Source organism: Sminthopsis crassicaudata, chromosome 2 (assembly GCF_048593235.1).
Source record: "Sminthopsis crassicaudata isolate SCR6 chromosome 2, ASM4859323v1, whole genome shotgun sequence".
Classification (NCBI taxonomy): Eukaryota; Metazoa; Chordata; class Mammalia; order Dasyuromorphia; family Dasyuridae; genus Sminthopsis; species Sminthopsis crassicaudata.
The window spans coordinates 397,815,147-397,838,525 of record NC_133618.1 but is presented as its reverse complement, the minus strand read 5'-3'; the positions used below and the strand labels follow the sequence as shown (position 1 = coordinate 397,838,525).

Here is a 23,379-nt window from a genome sequence, read left to right as displayed (position 1 = left end):
TCTACCTGAACCATCTGGCTGTCCCTTAATAAATTCTAGTAGCTCCCTATTACCTCCAGATCAAATATAAAATTCTCTTTGGCTTTTTTTTTTTTTTTTTTAACTGAACTAGAGAACTATTAAGCACTATGCTAAACTAGATAGCCATTGTTTTTATCAATTCCACTGAATTAGCACCTTGTTGTAAGAATCCTTGTCTCAGAGTTCTGGTCCATAACACTGAAGGACCAAAATGACATCACTGTGTTTGAGTTGAACTACAGAGTGTCTGAATGTCTTATAAGATCAACACAAGTTTGGGATGCTCTGCCATAGGTCAGACACAAATAATTCCTGGGAACATTTGGGGTAGACCCTCTAACTGTGCACCTCAAGTTTCTTCTGAGTTAACTCAATTCTGCTTTGTTCACAGAGCATAACACCTTCTCTGATAAGGGCAGCTCATCAGAGACGGCAGGGTGATCTTGTGCCAGTGCTTCCTATGTCATAGTCAATTCTGAAATTTTTCCAATGGTAGCCCATAATATTGTTTTTCTGCTTACCTTAACTTTTCATTATTGCTATTATTATTCCAGTTCACAAACCTAAAACTAGACTTTAAAACCAGAGATGAAATTGATTCATTCATTTACATAAGAGGCAATCTGATAAGGTTAAAAGAACTTGAGACTAAAAGTCTCAAGGAGACTTGGGTTTGAATTATGGCTTGGGTGCTAACATGCTTTAAATTTCAAAATTTGAGATTTTAGGAAGTTTCATTGTTATTTAGTCATTTTTTATGTCCAATTCTTTGTGGCTCCATTTAGGGTCTTCTTGGCAAAGATACTGGTGTAGTTTGCCTTTTCCTTCTCCAAATCATTTTATATATGAAAAATCTGAGGTAGAGTTAAATGATTTGCCCAGGGTCACACAGCTAGTCTGAGGTAGCTTTGAATTCAGGAGCATGAGTTGTCCTGACTCCAGGCTTGGTTCACTATCCATTGAGCTCCCCCTTAACCCAGAATTACCATAATGAGGTCTGTACTCCAATATTAGATCAATGTAAAATTAGCTCTTTTTTTACTTTGAGCTGGTAACCTTAAAAGTCATCTTATTTTTCAGAGGAGCAAGGTGAGCCCCGAAAAAATTTAGTGACTTATCTGAAGTCATCAGTTATGACTGAACTAGGGTTTAAAGCAGGCTCCTCTGGCTTCAAATGCAGCAATCTTTCAACTGCATCAGCATATCCTTTAGCAGGCTCAGGTTACGAAGGAAGTTAGTTGGTCAAGCTCTTTTTTTGCAGTTATCTTCAAAGGGCAAGTGGCTTAGCCTGGGAGATAGGAGATCTGGAAGATGTGGATTCAAAGCTGTGTCCGTGTGTGTGTGTGTGTGTGTGTGTGTGTGTGTGTGTGTGTGTGTGTGTGAGAGAGAGAGAGAGAGAGAGAGAGAGAGAGAGAGAGAGAGAGAGAGAGAGAGAGAGAGAGACAGAGAGAGACAGAGAGAGAGACACAGAGAGAGAGAGAGACAGAGAGAGAGAGAGAGAGACAGAGAGAGAGAGAAACACAGAAAAAGAGAGGGAAGAGAGAGAGAAAAAGAGAGTAGGGGAGACAGAGGGAGAGAGGAGGAAATATAATGCCAGAGAAACTGAGGCAAGATAGAGATTTGAGTTTTTAATAATTTATTTGAAAGGGAGAGATTGTGCTGGGGGTCATGCTGCCCCAGAGCTGATGTCTAAAGAATCCAGCTGATAACATATGCTTCCCATGAAGTATATATACACACATGGCTCCAAGCTACCAGAGGGTAGACAGAGGCAGGGATGGAGTCAGAGCACTGAGAGCAGGAACAGATTATTCTGATAAATTGGACAGGACATTCTGATAAATTGGAATGGGGAGAGGCACTGGACATTCTGATGATGTCTAAGATAGAAGGTTTTTCTCCTAATCTGGATCATCATGATTAGGAGGGAGGAGTATTGCAGGATTGAGCAAAACAATTAGGCAGAACAATTCAGGGAAATCGAGCTAGAACAATTTAGAGAAACTGAGTCAGGACAATAAAAGGGAACTGTGGCACAACAGAAGAAAGAGAAGGAAGAGAGGAAAACAGAGAGAAAGAGACAGAAACAGAGACAAAGACAGTGAGAGAGCTGGAGAGAGACAGTGAGAGACAGAAAAACAGAGAGAGAGATAGGGGAAGGAAATACTCAGAGGGAGAGAAGAGGAAAGGAAAAGAGGGAGAGGGAAAATGGAGAGGTGGGAGGAAGGAAGAGGGGGAGAGAGAGAGAGAGATGAAGATAGGGAGAGACAGAGACAGTGAAAGGAGACAGACAAACAGAAAAAGAGAGAAAGTCTAGAAAAGTCACTTAAGCTCTCCATGGCCCCAGGCAATTAATATTCTAAATTGTAAAGCAGTTATAGCATTGTAGAACTCCTTCCTAGGAGTTCCTTATACTGTACCAAGGAAATCACAGATTGGAACCTTAGAAAGGAAGCAAGTACATTGTAGCACTTTCTTATAACAATATCTATCTATTGACATCTATGAACTATCTATAGTTCACAGATTACTATGTAACTGAGAAACCTACATACATCTTATAAAATGGAACCTCTCCCCCTTTTGGAAAATTAGCATAGGTTCCCATTTCTAGTCAAATAACAACTCTCCGTTTATCCAGGGGATCTTTTCAAGATCATTGACAAGGTCTTAACAATGCCATTCACCAGCTTTCAGCACACTGGGAAGTAGTCTGTTTATCTCCTAACTTATCTTGCATATCCATTCCCATAATCATTTGAATGCTCTTTCCTAGGCCCTCAGTCAAGCGTTTTCTTAGTAGAGAAATTTAAAATTAATAGTTCTTCTTTTTCTCTATTGTTGGTCAGCATTGTCCCAATTACCTCCAGCAGCATCTAATCTTCACTTTTATAATTCTCTTTGATACTTGTCTGAACAAAATTTTAAAAATCCTTTCTCTTTGGCCTAAATTGTCATCATCAGCTTCAGCTTCTGCTAAGCTCGGGCTCTCCTAATATCCTCCCTAAAGGACTATATTTCCTTTTGCATATTCATTCTAAGTTAACTATGTTTGGTCATTAACATTCCTGGGTAGTCAAATTTTAAACAACTCCCTCCCCCCTTCTTCATCAAAATTATGAGTGTTTGTATCTTAAGAATTCCTTTTGGGGAGCTACTCATTACCCTTGGGTTGCATTCCCCCTCTAGAATTTTAAACCACAGAATTATACACATCTTGCCTCTTAATTCATAGGATCATAGATAGAAAGTTAGAAGTGATCTTAAGAAATCATTTAGTCCCAGTATAGATAAATATGGTCAATGTGGAGCTGCAGCTTTATCCTGCTTCATAGCCCCAAATATCCTAATAGGAACCTTGCTTCAGCCCCAGATCTGCTCCCAACAAAGTTAGGGAGCACAGGTTCAGGCACAAAAAGCATCCCATCAGGGATGTGGTCAGGAAGCAGGTAACTTTACCACCAGATTCCTAACCTATCACACTCATCCTGGGGGGCAAATGAAGGAACTGGGAATATTGATTTAGCTAGTAAAAGAAGATCACGGTAGCTGTCCTTATCTGAAGGTCTGTCTTTAAAAAAAAAGGTGGGGGGGGGGAATTTTGCTTGTTCTGTTTGTCTTAAGAAGGGAAAATTGAAGAACAATGGGAGGAAGTTGTAAAACAGATTTAGGCTTAATGGAGCCAAAATGGAATAAGCTTTTTCTTCCAAAGGAGTTAGCTCCCCTTTCCTGAAGATTTCTCCTCCTCCTGAAGAGGAGGTTGGGTGACTCTTTATGTTAAGTATAATTTGTGTTCAGATATGGGTTGGACTAGATGCTCTCTCAGGTCTTTTCCGAATCTTAAAATTCTTTAATCACCTAATTTTACATTCATCGCCTTCTATTCAAATCTGGCCGCAGGCACTTATTAGCTAGGTGACTCTGGACAAGTCACTTAACCCTGTTTGTCTCAGTTTTCTTATCTATCAAATAAGCTAGAGAAGGAAGTGGCAAACCACTGCAGTACCTACACCAAGAAAACACCAATGGGATTACAATTACAACGAATTGGACAGAATTGAAACCTTAATAACAACAAAGTTTTCTCCCTTTTTCTATCATTAGTTTTAGTCATTTCTTCCCAAAGTTCCTATTCTTATTTCAACTGGCAGCTTTCTAATTATTCATTATTTCTAAGAAAGTCCTGCCCAGTTCAACATTATATATTTCCAAATAGAGAGCTGAGTGGAATGAGTGGCAGGGGAAAGAGAGGGGGATTTGCTGCAGGCCAACAAGATTGCTAGAAGGAGCATTTTATCTACCGGGCTTTTAGCTACTATCTTGATTCCTACCCTGAAGCTTGAAATACTTTGATGAAATATAAATATCAGTAAGAGGTTGTAGGACATGAAAACTCCAATATGAAGAGAGATTTGGTTAAAATTTTAGAACAAAGCAGAGGAAATTGAGTCTATCACTAAATACTCATGAAACACAAATGTGGATACACAGAAAAATTCAATATTTAATATTTTTGAGGGATAAATATGGCTAAATTTTCTTCTGGAATCCTTTTTATATTGTGTGGAACAGCAGAGTCCCTTGGAACACGATTTGTAAAACATTGGCCTAAAAGCTAGTGAGAGCTCTCAAATTGGTGCTGACTCACTTTACCCAACAAGAATTCAGCCCAGACTTTCAGGCTTCTTGTATGCTTGTACCTCCTGACCCCGAGTGATGCAGGTGATAACAAATAGCTGTCTTCAACGACTTGATATTTTCTTTCTTTCCTTTTTCCTCCTTGCAGCAGCTGCTGGACAACAGGTAAAACCTGTGGCTGGAGAAGGAGCCCAACAATCCAAGTCCTGTTCTATTCAGTAGTGTAAACCTTTGCACTACTGCTGTACAAATCCTCCAGGTGGATGGTTTGGGGAGAGGAAGACAAACACTGAAGAGGAAAAATGTCAAGTCAGCAGGAGGAAGGACAACTTCTTGAGAAGAAAGTAAATTTTAGAATCTTAGGATGTCTGTGCTAGAAGGGACCCCAGATAGTCTTGATCTATTTCAGGGTTAGAGATAGGAAGTAACATTCAGGGTCATAAATATAGATAGATGGCAGGATCCTGTGACTGAATGCAGTATGTAGGGAACACAATATACAGATAGGTAGATGGATAGATGGATGATGGATAGAAAAATGAATAGATATGATAGGTGGATGGATAAATGATAGGTGAAAATTAGCTAGATAGCTATATGGGTGCAAGGATATATAAGTGATAGATTTATAAATAGATGGATTAGCAAATAGATGAATAGATAGACATATGATAGGAGAATAGATAAATGATAGGTAATAAATAGCTAGCTAGATAGTTGGGTGTATGGATATGTAGATGGACCAATAAATGATGGACATATAAATAGGTGGATAAACAGATGGATTTATAGGTAGCACATTCATAAACTGCTTAATATGTGGTACAAAGCACTGTGCTAAACAATTAGAATAATTTCTCTCTATCTCTTTTTTTTTTTTTTTGGTGAAATAATTGGGTTAAGTGGCTTGCCCAAGATCATTCAACTAGTAAATATTAGGATCAGATTTGAGACCTCCTGACTTCAGGGCTGGTAGTCTATCCACTTCACCATCTAGGTGCCCCAATTTCTCTAAATCAATGACCATCATCACGCAGACTTTGCTTTTACACAACTGCTGGGTCCCTTGCCCATTTTGCCTCCTGTTCTCTAGCCTTTGTTGTTTCCATTACTTGCTTGAACATATGGACTTGAGAGAACTTGGCTGGTAGTTCCATATGCATGCTGAACAGAAAGATGAAAAACAACAACTCTATTTTCAGGAAAGCAATTACTCAATCTTCAGGAGGGTCTAGCGTGATACATTTACTGGCAAGGTAGTTTATTAGCATCCCTCACATCAGTGTGGTAACAACTCTATACAGGAGAACGAGGTTTGCAGGGCAAACTGGATGCACTCCAGGGGTTCTGGATTTCACCCTTATCTTAATTGAATGGGGGAAGATGTTGCTTTGGCAGTCATACTTTGTCTTACTTGTAAACAGTATCATTGTTAACAGAGAAAAAAAACCTGTTTTAAATCTATGACGTGTTTCACATTTTCAGACACGAGGGGGAGCCCTAGGCAAAGAATCCAAAACCCATGTAAAGAAATGATAGTGGCTACATTCTCAATATGTTTGTTGTTTTGGGCCTTGTTAATATTACAATTTTCACCCTTTTTTTCACCACTCTGATCCAAAATAAAGTCATTTAACAAGAAAGCAAGGGAAGAAAAGTAGCAATAGAGCTCTTTCCCCGTAAACCTAGGATAGATATTCCCATTAATTGACATGCCATCAGTGGAAAGTCACATAAAAGGGATTACACAAGAGGGGTTGTGCACATAAGAATGTGCATAATCAGGATCTATACACACAGAATATAGGTGTATGGAACATATGAAGGAGTTCCTCACACCTTTGATGCTGCTGCACGGTTATCTCCTGATACTATCCCACGAAGCAAGCCACAGTGCACTTCTGGGTATTGATTTCAAGTCTAGGATTCCTGGCTTTTTTTGGCAATTTCAGTCATTCTGAACTCTCTGGGGGAGAGAGGGGGGGGGGGGGTTAAAACACTGAAATTGGAGACAAGGTGTTTTTTTTTTTTTTTTTTTTTTCAAATTCTAGTCTTCTCTCAGCCTGGACAGATAAAGCCCAAATGACAGAATCATAGGAGGAAGGATGACAGCCCTGGAAGGGACTTTTGGAACACAGAATATGAGAGGCAGAGGGCACTTGGAACACAGAAATGTTAGAGCTAGAGATCATTTAAGTTCAAGTCTCATTTTACAGATGAGGCAACACAAGCTAAATAACCTTTTCAAGGTCACATAGCTAGTGAGTAATAAAGTGATAGCAAGAACCCAGACCTCCTGCCTGGCAGGACAAGGCTCCTCCCACTGCACCCCCCATTGAGTCCTTCAGGGATGACTGCTTTTAGAGAGCACGTGTACTACATGGCTTGCATAGTGGCATAAGTGGAATACCTGGGAGGCTTCTTGACCTGTATCAGAATCTGCACGGATGGCTTCACCTGCTCTTTACCTCCCCTTGCCCCTAGCCTCAGGTTCCCACTCAGCAACCCAAACAGAGCTAATAAAGAAGAGTCTTGGCCAGCACAAGTCCATGTGTTTTGTATTGTTTTTAAACACAGTAGTGTATTTGTTATAGTTTATTTATAGGCGATCACGTCACTATTTACAGTACATGAGCATAGAGATTCTACAGTCTTTGTGATGTAAACAATTAGCTCCACAGCTGGAGTTTGAAAAAAAGAAGCCCGTTTTGAAGTATTTACAGAAGTTAAAATAGAATTTTATACTCACGGGATAATAATACACAGAGCAATTTGGTTAAATTATCTATGAAACTATAGAATCTGACAATGTAAAAATACAAGGAAACGTTTTCTCATTAGAAGGTATACAGGTAAATCACACTAGAAATAAAACGACGACGACACGACGACAACGACGATAACAACAATAATAAAAGGCATAGGAACCCCTTGCCTTTAAAGGTTAAAGTATATTATATAAATAAGGACACATCCCAACATAAGCGGGAAAATATATAAAAACCTCTACCAATTAAAAAAAATAGCAAAACTAAAAACTTGATTCTCAATCATTAGCGGTGTCTTTTACAAAATTAAAATTGAGCTTTCTATTATAAATAACAAAGCAGATGTGTCCCTCTGTAGGTGAAATTCTTGCACCTTTCTCAAGAAATGCATCAACTGAATTTCTCTCTCTCTCTCTCACACACACACCCATGCATGGGCACTCTTTGCTGCATTTACCTTGCCTAGCTAGCTTCCTGATCAATAATGCCCCAAACTGTGCCCTTTTTTGGGGGGTGGGGTGGGGATCTGAGCTAATGGAACCGTCCCTAGGTTCTAGCCTATGATGGAAAGATAAAGGCTTCCCTTGGCTCAATATTGCTGAGGGTTGTCAAGGTTGGGCTGGACTAGGTTGCCACCTGACCCCTAGAGCCAGGGATTAAGGCTCACCTATACAGAGAGCATCATTCCATCAGAGTCAGAGTTCCTGGGGGCCTTGGAGGCCCCAGGGAAGGTTTCAAAGCTAACCTTTAGGATGCAAGGCTGGGAAGGGTGGGAAGGGATGGTGAACAGAACTCCCTAAAGACTTAGGAAGACTATCCTAAACTGGGGCACTATAGAACTCTTTTACCCTAGAATAAGCTACCCAGAAAACCAAGTGGACTATCTCCTTTTCTACCAAATGCCTTCATCAAGATACTCTCTGGGATTCCCAAAGCCTTCTTGGTAGGCTATATTATGACTTTTTATTCCTAACCTGAAAGCATCTGAAAAGCTATTTAAATACAAAAACTCCTTCACCTGCTCTTCCATTGTAACTGAATATTCATTCAGCACCTACAATGTGCTCAAGTGCTTTCCAGGACATGGGAAAGAACAGGCCTGACCCTGCTTAGTTTTGGAGAAGCCTTAGGCTCCTACCTCATCCCTTACATCTTTCCCTCTTTTGGGGGACAGGTGAGCTATGCAGAGTGATTACCCTAAGAATACCAGGAGTTAGACTTACTGGTATTGAACTTTTTGGGAAAGCTGATTCATATACCATGGATTCCCTCCATGGAGATTCAGGGTTTATCCCCTAGTGGCATTTAGTGCAATTGAAAACATAATGAAATCCATGAAAAGTCTACAAAGGGGATGGTTTCTACATACTTTGATAACTAGTGTTATAATGGGCTCTGCCATCCTCAGGTGGACAGAAAACAAAAGGGATAAAGTGGATTCCCACCTACCCCTCCCAACAAATACATTACATACCCTGCATTTATCCACTTTTGGCCTTGTCAATCAATAAACATTTATTAAGCGCCTACTATGTGCCAGGCACTTTAGTAAGGCAAAATGTTAACAAATTCCAAGAGGCAGGCCCGATGAAAAATACCCATGAACTGATCACGACTCCAGGAAAAGTGAAATATGGTTTCTAGGCCTCCTCGGGTTAGTGGACATGTGAAAAGTAAGGTTTGCCTGTGTTTAAAAGGCAAGGGGCCAAAAGATTTTAAAAGGTGGGATTTAAAAGTTTTTGTTTTGTTTTGTTTTTGGTCTGGACCTATAAGTTCTAGGATCTCCTAATTGATGTAGATTGGCAATTCATCTGTGACTCAGAGCTTCAGTGAGCTTCCTGGGGCATCAGTATATGAAGGCATGCCCATGGCCCCACAGCTAGCATATTTGGGGCAGGGCTTGACCCCTGATTTTCCCGATTTCAAAGCTAGCCCTCTATCTACTATGCCATGTTGCCTCTTGAGGGGAAAATCTATAATGAAAGGAGCACCCATTTTGTGGTCCAGTGGGCCAGGATTTAAATCCTGATGGCTTACTTAATACTTGTATGTCCTGGGACAAATCACTTAATCTCTCTTCACCACTGGTTCTGCATCTGTAAAATAAAAGTGTTGGACTAGCTCTCCAAGGTCCCTTCCAACTCTACATCACATGTTCTGGTCTAACCCAGTGCCCCCTACCCTCTGATTTACAGATAACGGTTTGTGTATAATGGTGAAGTAGAAGAAAACCCATGTCTGGATCTGTACCAGACAAATGTTTCATCTTTACAAAAACCTACCTAACACATGCAGAATAAATGATGAATCATCACGTTCCACCCATGACTTTTCTGTACATTCTGTGCAACCATCTAAAAGCAGTGTCTGAAAAATCTTGCTAAACTATGCAGCTTTTCCAAACAAACTCCTAATGGGGAAAGCACACAAGGTGCACACAGTGTGAGAAGAGAACAGAAGCTCTCTGGGTGTATTCTTCCCACGAAAGCATTTGCTGCAGAGGAGCCCTGAGAGGGCAGGTAAGTACCTCTGAATGCCATCTCTCATATCACCCTTTAAGAGGTTATGGCTTTATCTCTGAGGAGACCTCCTCCATACAGGAGTAAAAATAGCTGGTTTCCTGCATCTGGGCTGACTGACTCACTGAGAGTATTCATTCCCAGGGTTGGAAATGGCCCAGGGGCTGAAAACCAGATTAAGGAAAGTGGGTAGGAGCCTTTCCTACCTCACTATGGCTTGGCCTACCAATAGCTGCAGAAGGCAGTGGAGAACATAACATGATAAAATAACAGGATAGAATCTCTCTGGTCCAACCCCCAGCCCTCGCTGCAAACATTTTACAGAGGGCTTGAACTGAGGCCCACAGAAAGGAAGTCACTTGTTTAAGGTCACCCAGGAATTGAGTGAAATCATCCATTTCACAAAAGGATGTTTGCTCACTGAGAGGGTAGCTTTACATGAAGCACTTTTCAAACCTCTTCCAATTTGCTGGGCTTGTGATGAGATGAGATGCAGTCTTTTGTTTCTAGACAAAGAAATCTGACAATGTGCTCAAAATGTGGATTTTCTTTCATAAGCCTTCTAAATGAGATGCTTTCTAGGTAGCATCTCTCCTATTTCCAAGGTAATTCCTCAGAGAGGGCCTGCATTGTTTTAGTGTTTTCCTGAAAGTGACTTCCTGGCTTAATGTAAAGTCATCCCAAATCTACATCCCAAAGCCTCAAGTGATCGGGTCCCCAAACTGAGAGTTACTAGACAAGTGGTACACCAAGGGCATGTTCAGGCCCCTGCTGCTTTTTCCTTAGCTTTCCTGGGCAGTCTTACCAATAACCTCAATCAAATCACTTGACCCCTATGAGCCTCAATTACCTCTTTTGTAAAATGGGACATAATCCTTGTACTTCCTATTCATGGGTCACCATGAGAAATATGCTTCATAATTTGTAAAGTGCTATAAAAACTGGAATTGTTGTTATTCTCTTTACAATATTGTTCTAGAATCAGCAAAGAGCACTTGAATAATTTTTTCCTTTGAAATGCAAGTTTGGGGAACAGGATTCAACATATTGCACAATGTTACTGATTTCCCACCCCACTCCCCTCTTGGTCATTGTAGCACAGAGAAGGGCTTTATTCCTTTGGCCAAGAAAATGAGGGAATCTACCTTCCCTATACATATAATATCTTCCCCTGAGGGCTCTGGCTTTCCAAGCTTAGGAAAGCTTTTCCTTCCTAATGAGAACAAATATCAGGGGATCTCTCATTCTAGCACCCAGCACTATTAACAAAGAACATGGGGATGGCTGTGCTCTAGTTTAACATCATCATCATCATTATTATTTTAATATTCAGTCTTTCAAAGTCTCCAGGACAAGCTTCAAGTATGGCAGTGGCAACAACCAAAGAAACGCTCTGTCCATGATCAACCTCAGATAGGCAAATCCATTCAGCAAGACTGCTCTTGCTGACCTCCAGGCCTCTGGGCCCCCAATAGCCCACTCTCCCCATGGGTACCAGTGTGCATATTGCATAAGTCTTGAAGAAATCTCTCAAAACTATTTTATAGGCTCTAGGCATTAAAAAGACCACTTATTGCATCTCTTCCTGTATTAGGACTTGAGTATTGATTGAGTCTTTGAATCATGGGACCCTCTTTTCTCTTGCACAATTGATGGCACTGTTGCTTTCCTAAACCTGGACTAAGCCCTAACTCCAGCTGCATTACACTATTATGAGATCCTAAAGCAGATGCAGATACCCTGGATGGATCTTTAGCTGCACTCAATCCATTCATTTGCCTCACATTTTTGATGCATTTTCCTTCTGTAACCAGAGCCCAGGTGTGAGCTTTGATTCAGCCTTGTGCTGAGGAAGGAGATGGAAGAATTCCACTTAGCGGTTTGACTGAATTTTGATTTGTTTTTTAAACATCAGCACAGCACAAAGACAGATAGCATTGCCCATTCCTAGATGGGGGTGAGGGAGGCTATCAGACACAGTCCACACAAAGCGATGTCATGGCAATCACATGTAAACATCATTGTGGGGAGGGAGAAAATACGAGGATGGGAAAAAGGCAAAGCTACAATGAGGTGGCGGCCAAAGGCAGCAAGAGGCTCGCTCACTCTAGGTTCCAGCTGAAGGTTGGGGAGAGGGGGCTAGGAAGGGTTGACCATGAGGAGAGGAATAACTAAGTACCAGGCTCTGGCCTTTTGTGGGAAGCACATAAACTCAGGATATCTGGGGATATGATGGAGTCACAATGATGAGCAGGGAGCTCAGAGAATTATACTTTGGCAGGCAGAAATGACAAGAATTAGTCCTTGATCACAAAGAAACAAGTAAATTAATTACAGGAAAAAAGGAAGGAAGGAAGGAAGGAAAGAAGGAAGGAAGGAAGGAATAGAGAGAGGGAGGGAGTGAGGGAAGAGGAAGATGGGGAGATTAGGGGCTCTTCACTATTCACCTCAGTCTCAGGTTTCTCTTTTCTTTCCCAACCCACAACTCTGTCCAATAATTTCTTTCACACTGAGGTCAGAAGGGGACTTTCCTCTGGAATATGTATGTACATGTTGACAGGAATCACAACCTTACACTATAGGAGGGGAAGTCTTAAATAACAGAATTAGAGAATGTGAAAGCTAGAAGGGATCTTAGAACAGAAAACAAAGAATATTGGTCCTGGAAGGGGCCATGGGAATCACCTAGTCCAGTCTTCTCACTTAATATATGGGAAAGTTGAGGTTGACTAGTAGACTAGGGCAAGGTCTTTCCGCTGGAACAGATGGTTTCCTCCATTGTTGCTTAACATCTCAGCCCTCAAGCAGCAGAGGGCTATCTCTAAACTGAAGCCTGTAGTCCCATGGAAAAATGAGTGACTCTAATCCAAGAAGCACCATCAGCTCATGCCAGAATGTCACTTGTTCTAGTCCATTGCATCCAAGTAGCTCAGTCTCAGAAAGTGTTACTTGGGACCAGTTGAAATAAAGGAGAGTTGTGATGGTGATTCAGAACAGCCTGTCAGTTACGGGTTTTCTACCTTCTCTATGGATGAGTTAATATTATGTTACCTGTAATGATCCCAGCTACCACAGGTCAGACCAGAAATGAGGCTTGTTCTATTTTTTTCTAGATCACATACAACAGCATACAGGAATCCTCTGCCTGATGTTCAGCTGATTGGTTCCCTGAACAATTTCCCTGGCATTAGGTAAAATGCCATTGCAAGAGACAGTTGCTGCCAGGGGAAATATTTTTTAAATTGTTATATCACAATAATCAATGCCACAGCAGATTTTCATTAACATATTAAAAACATGTCATTATGAAATAACATTGGTCAGGGCAAACTTATGTAGCATATGCCAATAAGAAGAACTGAGCATTAGCTAGTGACAATTTCCTGTGTAAAAGCTAGGTAAAACCTGCCATGAGAATGATAGTACCCCAAAAATGTGATAATTGGCTTAGAACATGATTGGTTCTATATTTTGGAACCCTCCTTCCCCAGGCTGGCTACTGGCCCAGTAGAAGAGGTAGTTGATATGGGCAGTGCTGAGCTGATGCTGTGATTTCTGGTCTGGTGAAACCCTTAACTTCTAGACTGCTTGATAGATGGGAAGTGAAAGAGAGCTGAGAAGAGAGGGTCTCTGCAGAGACCATTTCCCATGGTACTTGAGTTTCTGAAGCTGACTTGAACATGGCCACTTGGAATCCAGACAACAAACAGCCTAGGGCTTTCTGGCTGGAACCAGTCAATTAAATTTTACAAGGACCCAAGCTGTCACTAAAAATTTCAGGGGACTGGGTACAAGAAGTTGGGCAGCTCTGTCTCGACTGGGAGAAACTTCCTCCAAGACCTTCTTCCCACTCCACTCTTTCGTGACTGGGATCTTCTCAGATATTCACAAAACTTTAGCCAACCTCTTTGATCTGGATCCTTTTTACAACATTAGCTCCCAATTCCCAACAGATTCTTTCTATCACTGCCACTTTTCTACACTGCAGGCGGATAGGAGAGGGGGACATAATGGACCGGTAATTTTATTAGTCTGAGGAGCTCCTGGGTGAGGAGTTTCCTTCTGCCAAATGCTGGTCATCACTTTCTCTGAAACATATAGCTTTAGAAATTTGCCTAAAGCTCAGAGGTCAAATACTTGACTTCTGTGTATCACAGCTGATGTGTGTTGGAAAAGGCTTTGAAGCCAGCTTCCTTTTCTACTGCATCATTACAAGTGGGCAGTTTCAGTAAGTATCATTTGTGGCAGCTTGAAGTTTATAAGTGCTCTTAAACTGGATTTAATGGGGTGGTGGTTATTGGGAGTTTGACTTCGTTCCTTGTCTGGTGGGTAAACAGGAGGGTGAATGAGAATCAGAGTGGACTGTCATTACGCCATAGACTTATGATATTGCCAAGAAAATCCCATGGACAGCATTGGCATGGTATAGTTCACAGGGTCATGAAGAGTCACACCACTGAACAACAACAATAACAAATGTATATTATAGCTAATCCAATCCAATTGTGATGGAAACTGCACAACTCGGAGGCTTACTCTGAACTCCCCCACTTCCAACAGGAACACGGTTTCATCCTGGACCTTTGGCCATTGCTCTGGAGGCTATTGTTCTACCACCCAAAGTAGCCAGTGCAAAGTCATGGGCTGGGATGATGTTGGACAGAGAGATGGAGAGGACTGGGATGAGGAAGAATAAGGGTTGGAAGATGGGCTGGTGACAGATGGAGGCTTCACACAAATGTCCATCCAGCCTCCTGCTCCAGGGAGGAGATGAAGTCCAGCGGGGTCTCACCCCTCTCTGCTCTCCCTCCTTCCTTCTTTTCTTCCCTCCCTCCCAGGGCCAGCCGGGAGTCCATCAGCACAGTGGCAAGCACCTCATTACAGTGCATAGTTAGAGATCCAGGAAGCGGCACAATGAATTAGTTCGAAGTACAGTACATCTGAGCCATAAATATGGTATTTTAAGTATATGCTTTTTTCTGCAATTAAAAATTAGTTTATAGTCCTGATTCTATTCACAAGTAACGATTTTATCATCACACACTACAGACAGAAAATGTGATGGGAACATAGCTGCAACTCCACAATGGAAACTGGGGGGTGGGCGGTTAGGGGCTGGGTGGCACGATGCTTACAGACGCACCCGAAACAACCAATCTGAAGCGAGGGTACTAAAGTGTGGCAGTGGAACATCAACACCATGGAAACTCACAAACAGAAGCAGCTTTGTTCAATGTAAACATTGATTTAAAGGGACAGCAGTCTCAGTCTCTCTCTCTCTCTCTCTCTCTCTCTCTCTCTCTCTCTCTCTCTCTCTCTCTCTCTTTCTCTCCATATACTTAATTTCTTTGAAAACGTAAACATATTGGAAGGGCCTTGACTGAGGTATTGAGGTATTCCTCTAGGATTAAGGCTGTTATCGATGTAGGCTTCTCTGGGCCTCCTTCAGCAAGCTGTCAAAATCCATGGCTTCATACTTGTTTTTCACCGAAGCCGGGGAGGCCTCTTCTATATTGGAATCTGAGGAGGGCAGGGACAAGAGGACAAGTGAGCAACCAGACAAGCCTAAGTAGGATGAGCTTGCAACCTTGGATCAGTCCATGGCTGATTGGGGTCAGTCACAAACTGATGGGAGCAAAGAGGGGCAGGATGTTGAGAAAGCCTGGGATTGGCTAGGGAGGGTCCTCCAAGAGTGCTCTCTTAATAACCCTAACAATATACTTTTAAAAAGTTGGAGCTAGAAGAAAGCTTTGAGGTCACTCAGTTAACATTCATTTTTAAAAATGGGAAAACTGAGTTTTGGAGAGATTAAAGAAATGGACTGAGCTAGAATTAGAATCCAGATCTTAGGACTCTTGGGAGCTTTTGCACTGCACTAAATGTATATATATATATATATGTATGTTTAAATAGCTATCAGAGTCCCATCTTGAAGAGGAGAGGGGACATCATAAGACCTATACATGGAATTAAGGAAGCTTTCCCTAATGGTGAGTGAACATGGGAAATATGAGCTACTCTTGGGCTCTGAAGGCAGCATCGAGTTTAAGGGCTGAAAATTCTGCTCTTTTTGCCTTATAGCCTCAGCTACTAAAAGGACCAGGAGAGGTACAAAAACCCTTTAAAAAGGCTGTGAAATCAGCCTCCATTTGGAGATAGAAATCTAGTCTTTTTAAGTTTTTTTAATGGATATTTTTCCAACATTGTTTTCCTCTTTGAACACAGCCCAGGGAATGGTGGTAGGGAAAGGGGCAAAGGGGGAAATTAGGTAAGTCTTGCAATCTAAGGATGTGATATGACTTTGCAGTCTTACCGAAATTAGTGCATCTGGTCCAGAACTGCCCAAGTCCCCCATAGCTCAATTGGAAGAAAGGCTCGTTGCGCTTCCTCAGGGCTGCACCATTCCTCAGGGACAAGGCTGCATGCTCTGAACACCGATAGGTAATAAAACCATCTTTCTCACCCCTGGAGAACAGAAAAATGGAGAATCCTGGATTATTCATGAAGAGCATTCTGCAGTTGCTATTGGCCTGTGCTGGCCTTTGTGTAATTCACAATTATAGGTACAGTAGAATACTTGACATTCATATAATACTTTAAGGTATGAAAAGCAATGTACATGCATTTTATCCTCACAGCCCTATGAAGTAAGTATTCCCAACTATTATTCCCATTTTCCAGAGATTTAAAAAAGCTTCAAGGTTATGTGACTTCTGATGCAAAGATGTAAACTTGCATAACCCCTCCTCACTCTCCACTACAATTTAGAACTACAGTGGAAGGAAGATAAGTACTCTAAGGGGCACTAGAGAAAAAATCTGATTTCTTCTCAGTCAATATAATAGAAGCATTCCTAATTTTAATTCTAAGAAAGTTCCCTAGGTGTCAGGGGTGCAGGGCATTCTAGAGATGAGTACCAAAAGATTCTTCATTTCTAGTCATCATGATGGGAATAACAATGTTTAAATGTCCTTTCATGTAGGAAGTAGGGAAACATGGACTGTACTAAAGTTAAGGACAGAAAAGAGCAATCAAGATAATAACAAAGAGAACTGAAGACCATGTCACAGCGGCATAGTATAAGACATGAAACATGACTCCCCTTTTCTCTCTGAATTGGCTCATTCACTTTAAATTGAACTTGCATGTTGTCAGATTGGAGGTTCCCAGAGTAGAACTCACACAGGATTCTAGGGGTAACAGCAGGGAGGAATATATTTCTACTCTTGTCACTGCAATCCCTGCTCCTATGGAACAAATATATATTGCCTAATTATGGTATCTATGGAAGGAATAGGAATTTTGGGTTAACATCATAAGATAGAAGTGTATCACTGAAGCAATATTACTTTGGATAGTGTTAAGTGTCTGAGACCAGATTTGAACTCAAGTCCTCCTGACTTCAGGGCTGGTGCTCTATCCACTACATCATCTGGACTCCATTAACTCAATCAAAATTATTTACTAAACAGGGTGAAACAAGAATAATGATCACATAATATTCCACCTATAAGTTTAGAATTTTCCCACTGATACATAGTATAGGGGGTAGAATCTATGATAAATTTAGAGAATCATAGAAAAGAGGCACTAATTGTGTAAAGAACCATGTCCAGGATGACTCACAACTCAGGCTTGTGAGTCTTGATGTCTTTAATCTCCCTCAGAGAAAATCTGAAGAACAATTCACTGATGGGCAAAACTGCTTCGTCAATAGCTGCTCTGCTCAAATCATTCCTGATTCTTTCTATTAACTCAGTGAGTAAGGCTGGTTCATTTGAATTGCTCCTTTTCTGGGTTGTTAAGCTATTGTTATGCTCTTTCTGCAAAAGCAAAAAACCCTAAACCTGAGATCTTCCTAGCTTCTCTAGTTTGACTTCCTTGGTTTGGCTCTGACTTTCTGGGCAGGAAGTAGCAGTAGCAGGAAAAAGAAAGGCAAAAGCTTCTCTTGGGCTTGCTCTTCCAAGCAACAGATGGTAATGCAAACCCCTCCTTTCTCCAATCCTGAGATCTCTTTACAAATCCAACAAAAGGTTTCTTCTGAAATCAGCTTTCAGTTTTGAGATCTTCTAGGAGCTTCCAGCTCATCACAGTTCACTTCTTTTAATCTCTCTTCCAAATCATAGGAGATTGTATAAGCTCTGAGACCCACTCCAAGATCTCTCTGAAGTCAGTTAAGTTCTACTTTATTGTCCAAAGCAGCATCTCTTTAGTGATTCCCGTCTATCTCATGATGTTAAACCAAAATTCACATCCCTCCCATTTATACCACAATCATAGAGCATATTTGTTCCACAGTCCTAAAGCAGTTCAAGAGATGAGAGTCTCTCAGCTCAGTTTGGCTCTTCTATCCAAAGCAGCATCTCTTCAGTGAGTCACCTTTATCTTATGGCTCTAAAATTCACATGCCTGCCATCTACAATATAATTAGGAAATAAATATTTGTTCCATAGTCCCCAAAGCAGCTTAAGAGTCTCTCAGCTTTTACTTTTAAAGTCTTCAGGTCAGTCATATACAAATTAAATCTTAGGACAAGTCAACTTTACCTAAAGTTAGTGCCTTTTCTCTGTAGGGCCGTCCTCCCACCAGTGTTTCTCCTACAATTCCTGTTTCTGTACTTTTCCATGAACCAAACTGTATGAGAGGAGCATATTATATAAGGATCAGCTGAGAAAATTGGAGTTGTTTAGATTAGGGAAATGAAGATTTATAAAGTAATGAAAACCCCAAATCTGCATCTTTCAGCTTTTCTCCCACTTCTTAGTTATGACAAAAAAGACAAGGGAATTCCTCTTCCATATGACATCTATCTTCAAGTAATTGAGTACTAACAATTATAGCTATTCAAAAAAATGGAACAGACCACCTCAGGACCAAGGAATTTCTCTGCAGAGAGGTCCTTCAGTGAAGGCTGGATGACCATTTTGGGGGGATAATATAGAAGGGATTCTCCATCAGGGACAAGTTAGATTATATGTTCTCTATGGTCACATCTAACTGACATGACAATGATTCTCTAGAAACTCAACTATATATGTCCAGCTACCCAAGCAAAATGACTATGAAAGGAAGGGCATCTTCTAAAACTCAAGTTGGGTCTTAAATAGCTCTATCCATAAACTTATACATGGTTGTCCATTTCCATTCCATTGCTTGCCTTGGAGGGACTTTTCTACATGAGTGTATATCTATGTATCTCCTTCCTCATTTGGGCTACCAAGAGCTCCTCTACCTCTGTTTGTCAACAGAAACCCAACAGACTCACCTCCTGTTCCTTTTTAGCACTTGACACTCCACAATTTCACCAAACACTTCAAAACGTTTCTTTAGTTCACTGGAACTCATGGTACTGGAGAGGTTCTTAATGTACACCACCCGGCCTTCTCCCTGGTCAAAAAAGAGGGACAAACATGTTTCAGTGGCTCCATTTTCCTAGGCTGAAGGTATGCGTTTGATCCATCTGGTACTCAGGAATCTCAAGAATTAAAATAACAAAGAGTCTCATTTCCCTCTTCCCCATCTTTCTGAAACTCTGATTCAGGCTATGTGGCACAATGCCCAGCAAATTGTTAGTTCTGAAAATAATGAATTCTTCTAGTAAAAAAATTCCTCAAGGGCAGGTACTGTTTTGTCTCTGTATATATGGAGTTTATTGTTGAAAAGACAATAAATACAAAGTGGATTGTTGGACTGAATGATCAGCTAGGTCCCTGGGATGAGAAATTAGTTTCCATACTACAAGCCAAACTTTCCCTAGCCTAAAAAAAGGGAACATTTCCCATCGCTGGTATATATAATCAGTAAATCAATAAGCATTTATTAAGACTACTATATGCCAGGGACTTTTGCTAAGCACTAGGGATACATTGAAAGTTTAAGTCCCCATTCATGAGGCTTACATTCTAATGGGGAAGACAATATATAAATAGGTAGGTACCTATAAGATATATACAAAACACATGGAAGTTTGTGAGAGCAAACTGAGAAAAGCAATGATAAGACTCCCTCTCATCCTAAGCCTCTTCCCAAGGTGCATCTGCAACCATCTATTCAAGTCATACTCCTTGCTCTGTTGTTCATAGAATGGAAGAAAGTTAAAAATTGGAAGGTCCTTTAAGGTCATGTGGTTCAACTCTGTTACTGTCCATAAATATTTCTAGGATCTGATGATGTTTAGCATCTGGACCTGGGTGCCTAGAGTTGAGAAGACTTTACTAGGAATTTTCAAGTACTGTCAACTTGCCATGTGGAAAAATTTTTTTGTTCTGCTTAAGACCAGAGGACAAAACTACAATTAAACATGTGGAAAATTATAAGACATACTTCAGTTTAATGAGGCACTGAGACAAGCAAAGCTGTTCAACAATGGAAAAAGGTATCTCAGGTAATGAATTGTCCATCACTAGAGGCATTCAGGAAGATGCTGTATAGCCACTTGTCAGACATGCCATAGAGACTAGATCCCAACTTCTTAAGCTGTGGTTTGTGACCTTATATGGAATCTCGTAACTGAATGTGGGGTTTGCAAAATTATGATTTGTTAGCAATATTATCGGTGTTTGATTTGTATTGCAATTTAATATACATTTATATCTGAGGTCAAAATTTCGTGGGCAAAAAGGAGTTGTGAGTGAAAAAATTTAAGACACCCTGGCCTAGATCTCTTATGTTTGTTCTGGTTCTGAAATCCTATGGGCATATAAGCCTACTTGTATATTTGTATACATACATTTGTATGTATAAGCCTATTATACATACCTTGTAAGGTTTGTCAGTTCTTACTATGCCAGAGAAGACTTGTTTTCTACATGTCCAGGTGCCAGAGAACTCTGACAGGAAGAGAAAACTTCCAGGATGTCTACATTATATGTGTGTTCCTCAGCTTAGTTTCCATCAACTGACTTCAGCCTATATTTTCAGACCTTTTCCCCTAGGCTGTTATGTTACTCCTGGCTTTAGCTCTAGCTGGTCCCTCAAGGATACTCTCATATTCCCACCTTCTTAGTGTCTATCTTCTCCACATAAAAATGTGTTCCAAATTTAACCTTTACTTATTCATGGAGATTCACCTCAAGTTTTTGGAGTTTCATTGATAGACTTGTCTGACTGCCTATCACTTAGTGACCACTTTCTTCTCTCAATTGTTATAGCTCTGATCTTGACTCCTCATTTCATTCTCAGCCTGATATTAGCTTTTTGTGTGTGTGTGTGTATGTCTTTTTTCTTAAATGGACTGTGATCTATGAAAGAGGAACTCATCTTTGTATCTCTGATAGCACCAAGCTCAAAGATGGATACTATGTAAGCCTCAATACATGTTTGCTAATGGATAGTTTGAGAAGACTAGGGTTGTAGTCAGGGGGCTCAGGGATTGAGAAGGAGGAATTTTCATACCCAAGAAATTATATTCCTTTTACTTAGGGAGTTCTAATGGGAGAATGGAAAGGATGGACAGATAGGACAAAATGCTTTGTAGTAGCATGGATGATAGAGGACAGAAAACTCTTCAGGAGAATACATGACCTTGACAATATAATGTTTATAAAAATTATAAACATTATATTTATAAAGATTTGCGTGTATCTGCGTGTTGGTATAGTGTATGTGTTTGCCTATGGGTGGGTGTTGAGGAAGGTAGTGAATCACCTCTATCAGCTATCCTCAATCATGAGATCTTATATTGGACATGGAAACCTCATCTGGGAGATCTTGAAGCCAGCTTCTGGTTCCTTCTTTAGGCTGCTGAAGCTTTGAAGGACTCAAAAAAGGAGAGTATGACTTCTGATTACAATCCTCTCTCATAGTAGGGCTTTACTATCTGAAAATTCCTTCTCTCTTTCTTTCCCTTCCACTCCACTAAGAATAGTAGATTCTCTTCATGCAAAGCCATGGATCTTTGCTCTCTTGGGACAAGTAGTACAGATCTGCTTCTCTGGTTCCTGAGCACATTTGTATGAAGATGAACAATGCTGTCTCCAGGTGGAAGTACAGTAGATCAGTCTACTTTTCTGGCCCTTGCAAGACCTTATCCCACTGCTGACACCACTGGCTGGCAGGGAACCTGGGACTTTGGAAGCTCCTAACTTTTGGACCCTGGTTGTTTTTTGGTAGGGAGATACACCATTGTGTAAAGTTGACCTTGGGTTAGATGAAGTATGGAGAGAAGCATCTCTTGCTCTCTCAAAGCATTTTTTCTAAGGAAGTCCCATCTTCTTCCAGGAACCTAAGCTATATTCCATTCCTTCACTGGTCATCCCTTCCCAATTCCTAGGGCACTTACAATGGCCTTTTCTCTCCTCTTCTCAATATGCTGGATACTTGGGCTTCCTTCTCCACAACGCTCCTTGTTTCCACATCTGTTTATAAACAAGAAAACATAGTCTCTTGATTTGGATAGATTAAAGGCAGTTTCAGACCTTCCCCTATGAACAATGGGATGCTGGTAGTCAAATGAAAAACTGCCTTCTGCCAGCAATATTTTTCTTCAACTGGATTTTGTACGTGAGACAAATATCCTTCACCTATACAAGAATGCCTTTTAATTTCTCCTGAGTGAGAGACTGGCAAGCATCCTGTGGCTTCTCCTCAAGAAAGGTTCTTGATCAGCCAAACTTTGGTCAAGAAGTTCTTACCAGATATGAAATTCTTTGGAAGGGGTAGAGTGTTATGGAAAGAAGGCAGGATCTGGAATTAGGATATCTGGATTCAAATCCTGGCTCTGCTGCTCAGAAGCTAAGTCAAGTCCACCTCCTTGCATTTCAGTTTCCTAGTCTGCAAAAGAGTGCTACTTAGCTCAGAGTTGCTATAAGTATTTTATAAATTGAAAATTTATATAAGTTGTAAAGAACTTATATGGGGATTCTGAACAGGGGTTTCTTTGATCCCATTAGGCTAACCTATAGCCATAACCACAAGCATACAACTATCTTTACCCCCCACAACTACAATAGCCTGCTGCTATGTCAGCTCAGCTTTGATCTTCCAAATCTAAGTGACTAAGCTGGGCTCACCATAGCACAAAGACCTTGCTGCCTCCAGAAAGGCCATTGTAGAGAAACTCTGTTATTTAAATGGTTTGCAATGAGTTATTGAATACCTTAAATGACTTTCAAAAATTGATAGGAGATATCCAATGGATGGGTCTAGTGTTAGGCTTAATTACATATCAATTACAACCATTATATGACATTTTAAGGGGATACAGGGCTCACCACTCCACCTTACAAAAGAAGCTCAAGAGGCTTTGAGAGAAGTTGACCTTGCTACAAAAGAGGAACCCACAGCAGTGCTTCATCAAGGAGACAGTATGATAGAGTGGGTGAACCTCCCAGCACAACCAGAACAAAGCCTTACTCCTTACCCAGTGCTTGTGACTAGAATTTTGTTAAAGGCCATTAAGTGAGCAGTACATTTGTCTGGGATAAGACCTGACA

The 23,379-nt window shown here is 40.8% G+C and overlaps 2 protein-coding genes across 4 annotated transcripts in view; one reads left to right on the top strand and one right to left on the bottom strand.

Annotated features, from left to right (window-relative positions):
• Nucleotides 1-6,123, top strand: part of PDE6A (phosphodiesterase 6A) — a 93,861-nt gene extending 87,738 nt beyond the window's left edge. The window contains exon 22 of one of the 2 annotated variants that reach the window (XM_074291752.1): nt 4,808-6,123. In XM_074291752.1, coding sequence (XP_074147853.1) covers nt 4,808-4,881 — 74 coding nt within the window. In that variant the 3' untranslated portion in view covers nt 4,882-6,123. The remainder of the gene's footprint in view (nt 1-4,807) is intronic. The other variant, XM_074291753.1, reaches the window with a different exon arrangement.
• An 87-nt stretch (nt 6,124-6,210) lies between these two features.
• PPARGC1B (PPARG coactivator 1 beta) overlaps nt 6,211-23,379 on the bottom strand; it is a 165,533-nt gene continuing 148,364 nt past the window's right edge. For both annotated transcript variants that reach the window (XM_074291750.1, XM_074291751.1), the window contains 4 exons: nt 22,227-22,302; nt 19,212-19,333; nt 16,260-16,411; nt 6,211-15,466 (listed from right to left, as the gene is read on the bottom strand). In XM_074291750.1, the coding sequence (XP_074147851.1) occupies nt 15,363-15,466; nt 16,260-16,411; nt 19,212-19,333; nt 22,227-22,302 (454 nt within the window). In that variant the 3' untranslated portion in view covers nt 6,211-15,362. The remainder of the gene's footprint in view (nt 15,467-16,259; nt 16,412-19,211; nt 19,334-22,226; nt 22,303-23,379) is intronic.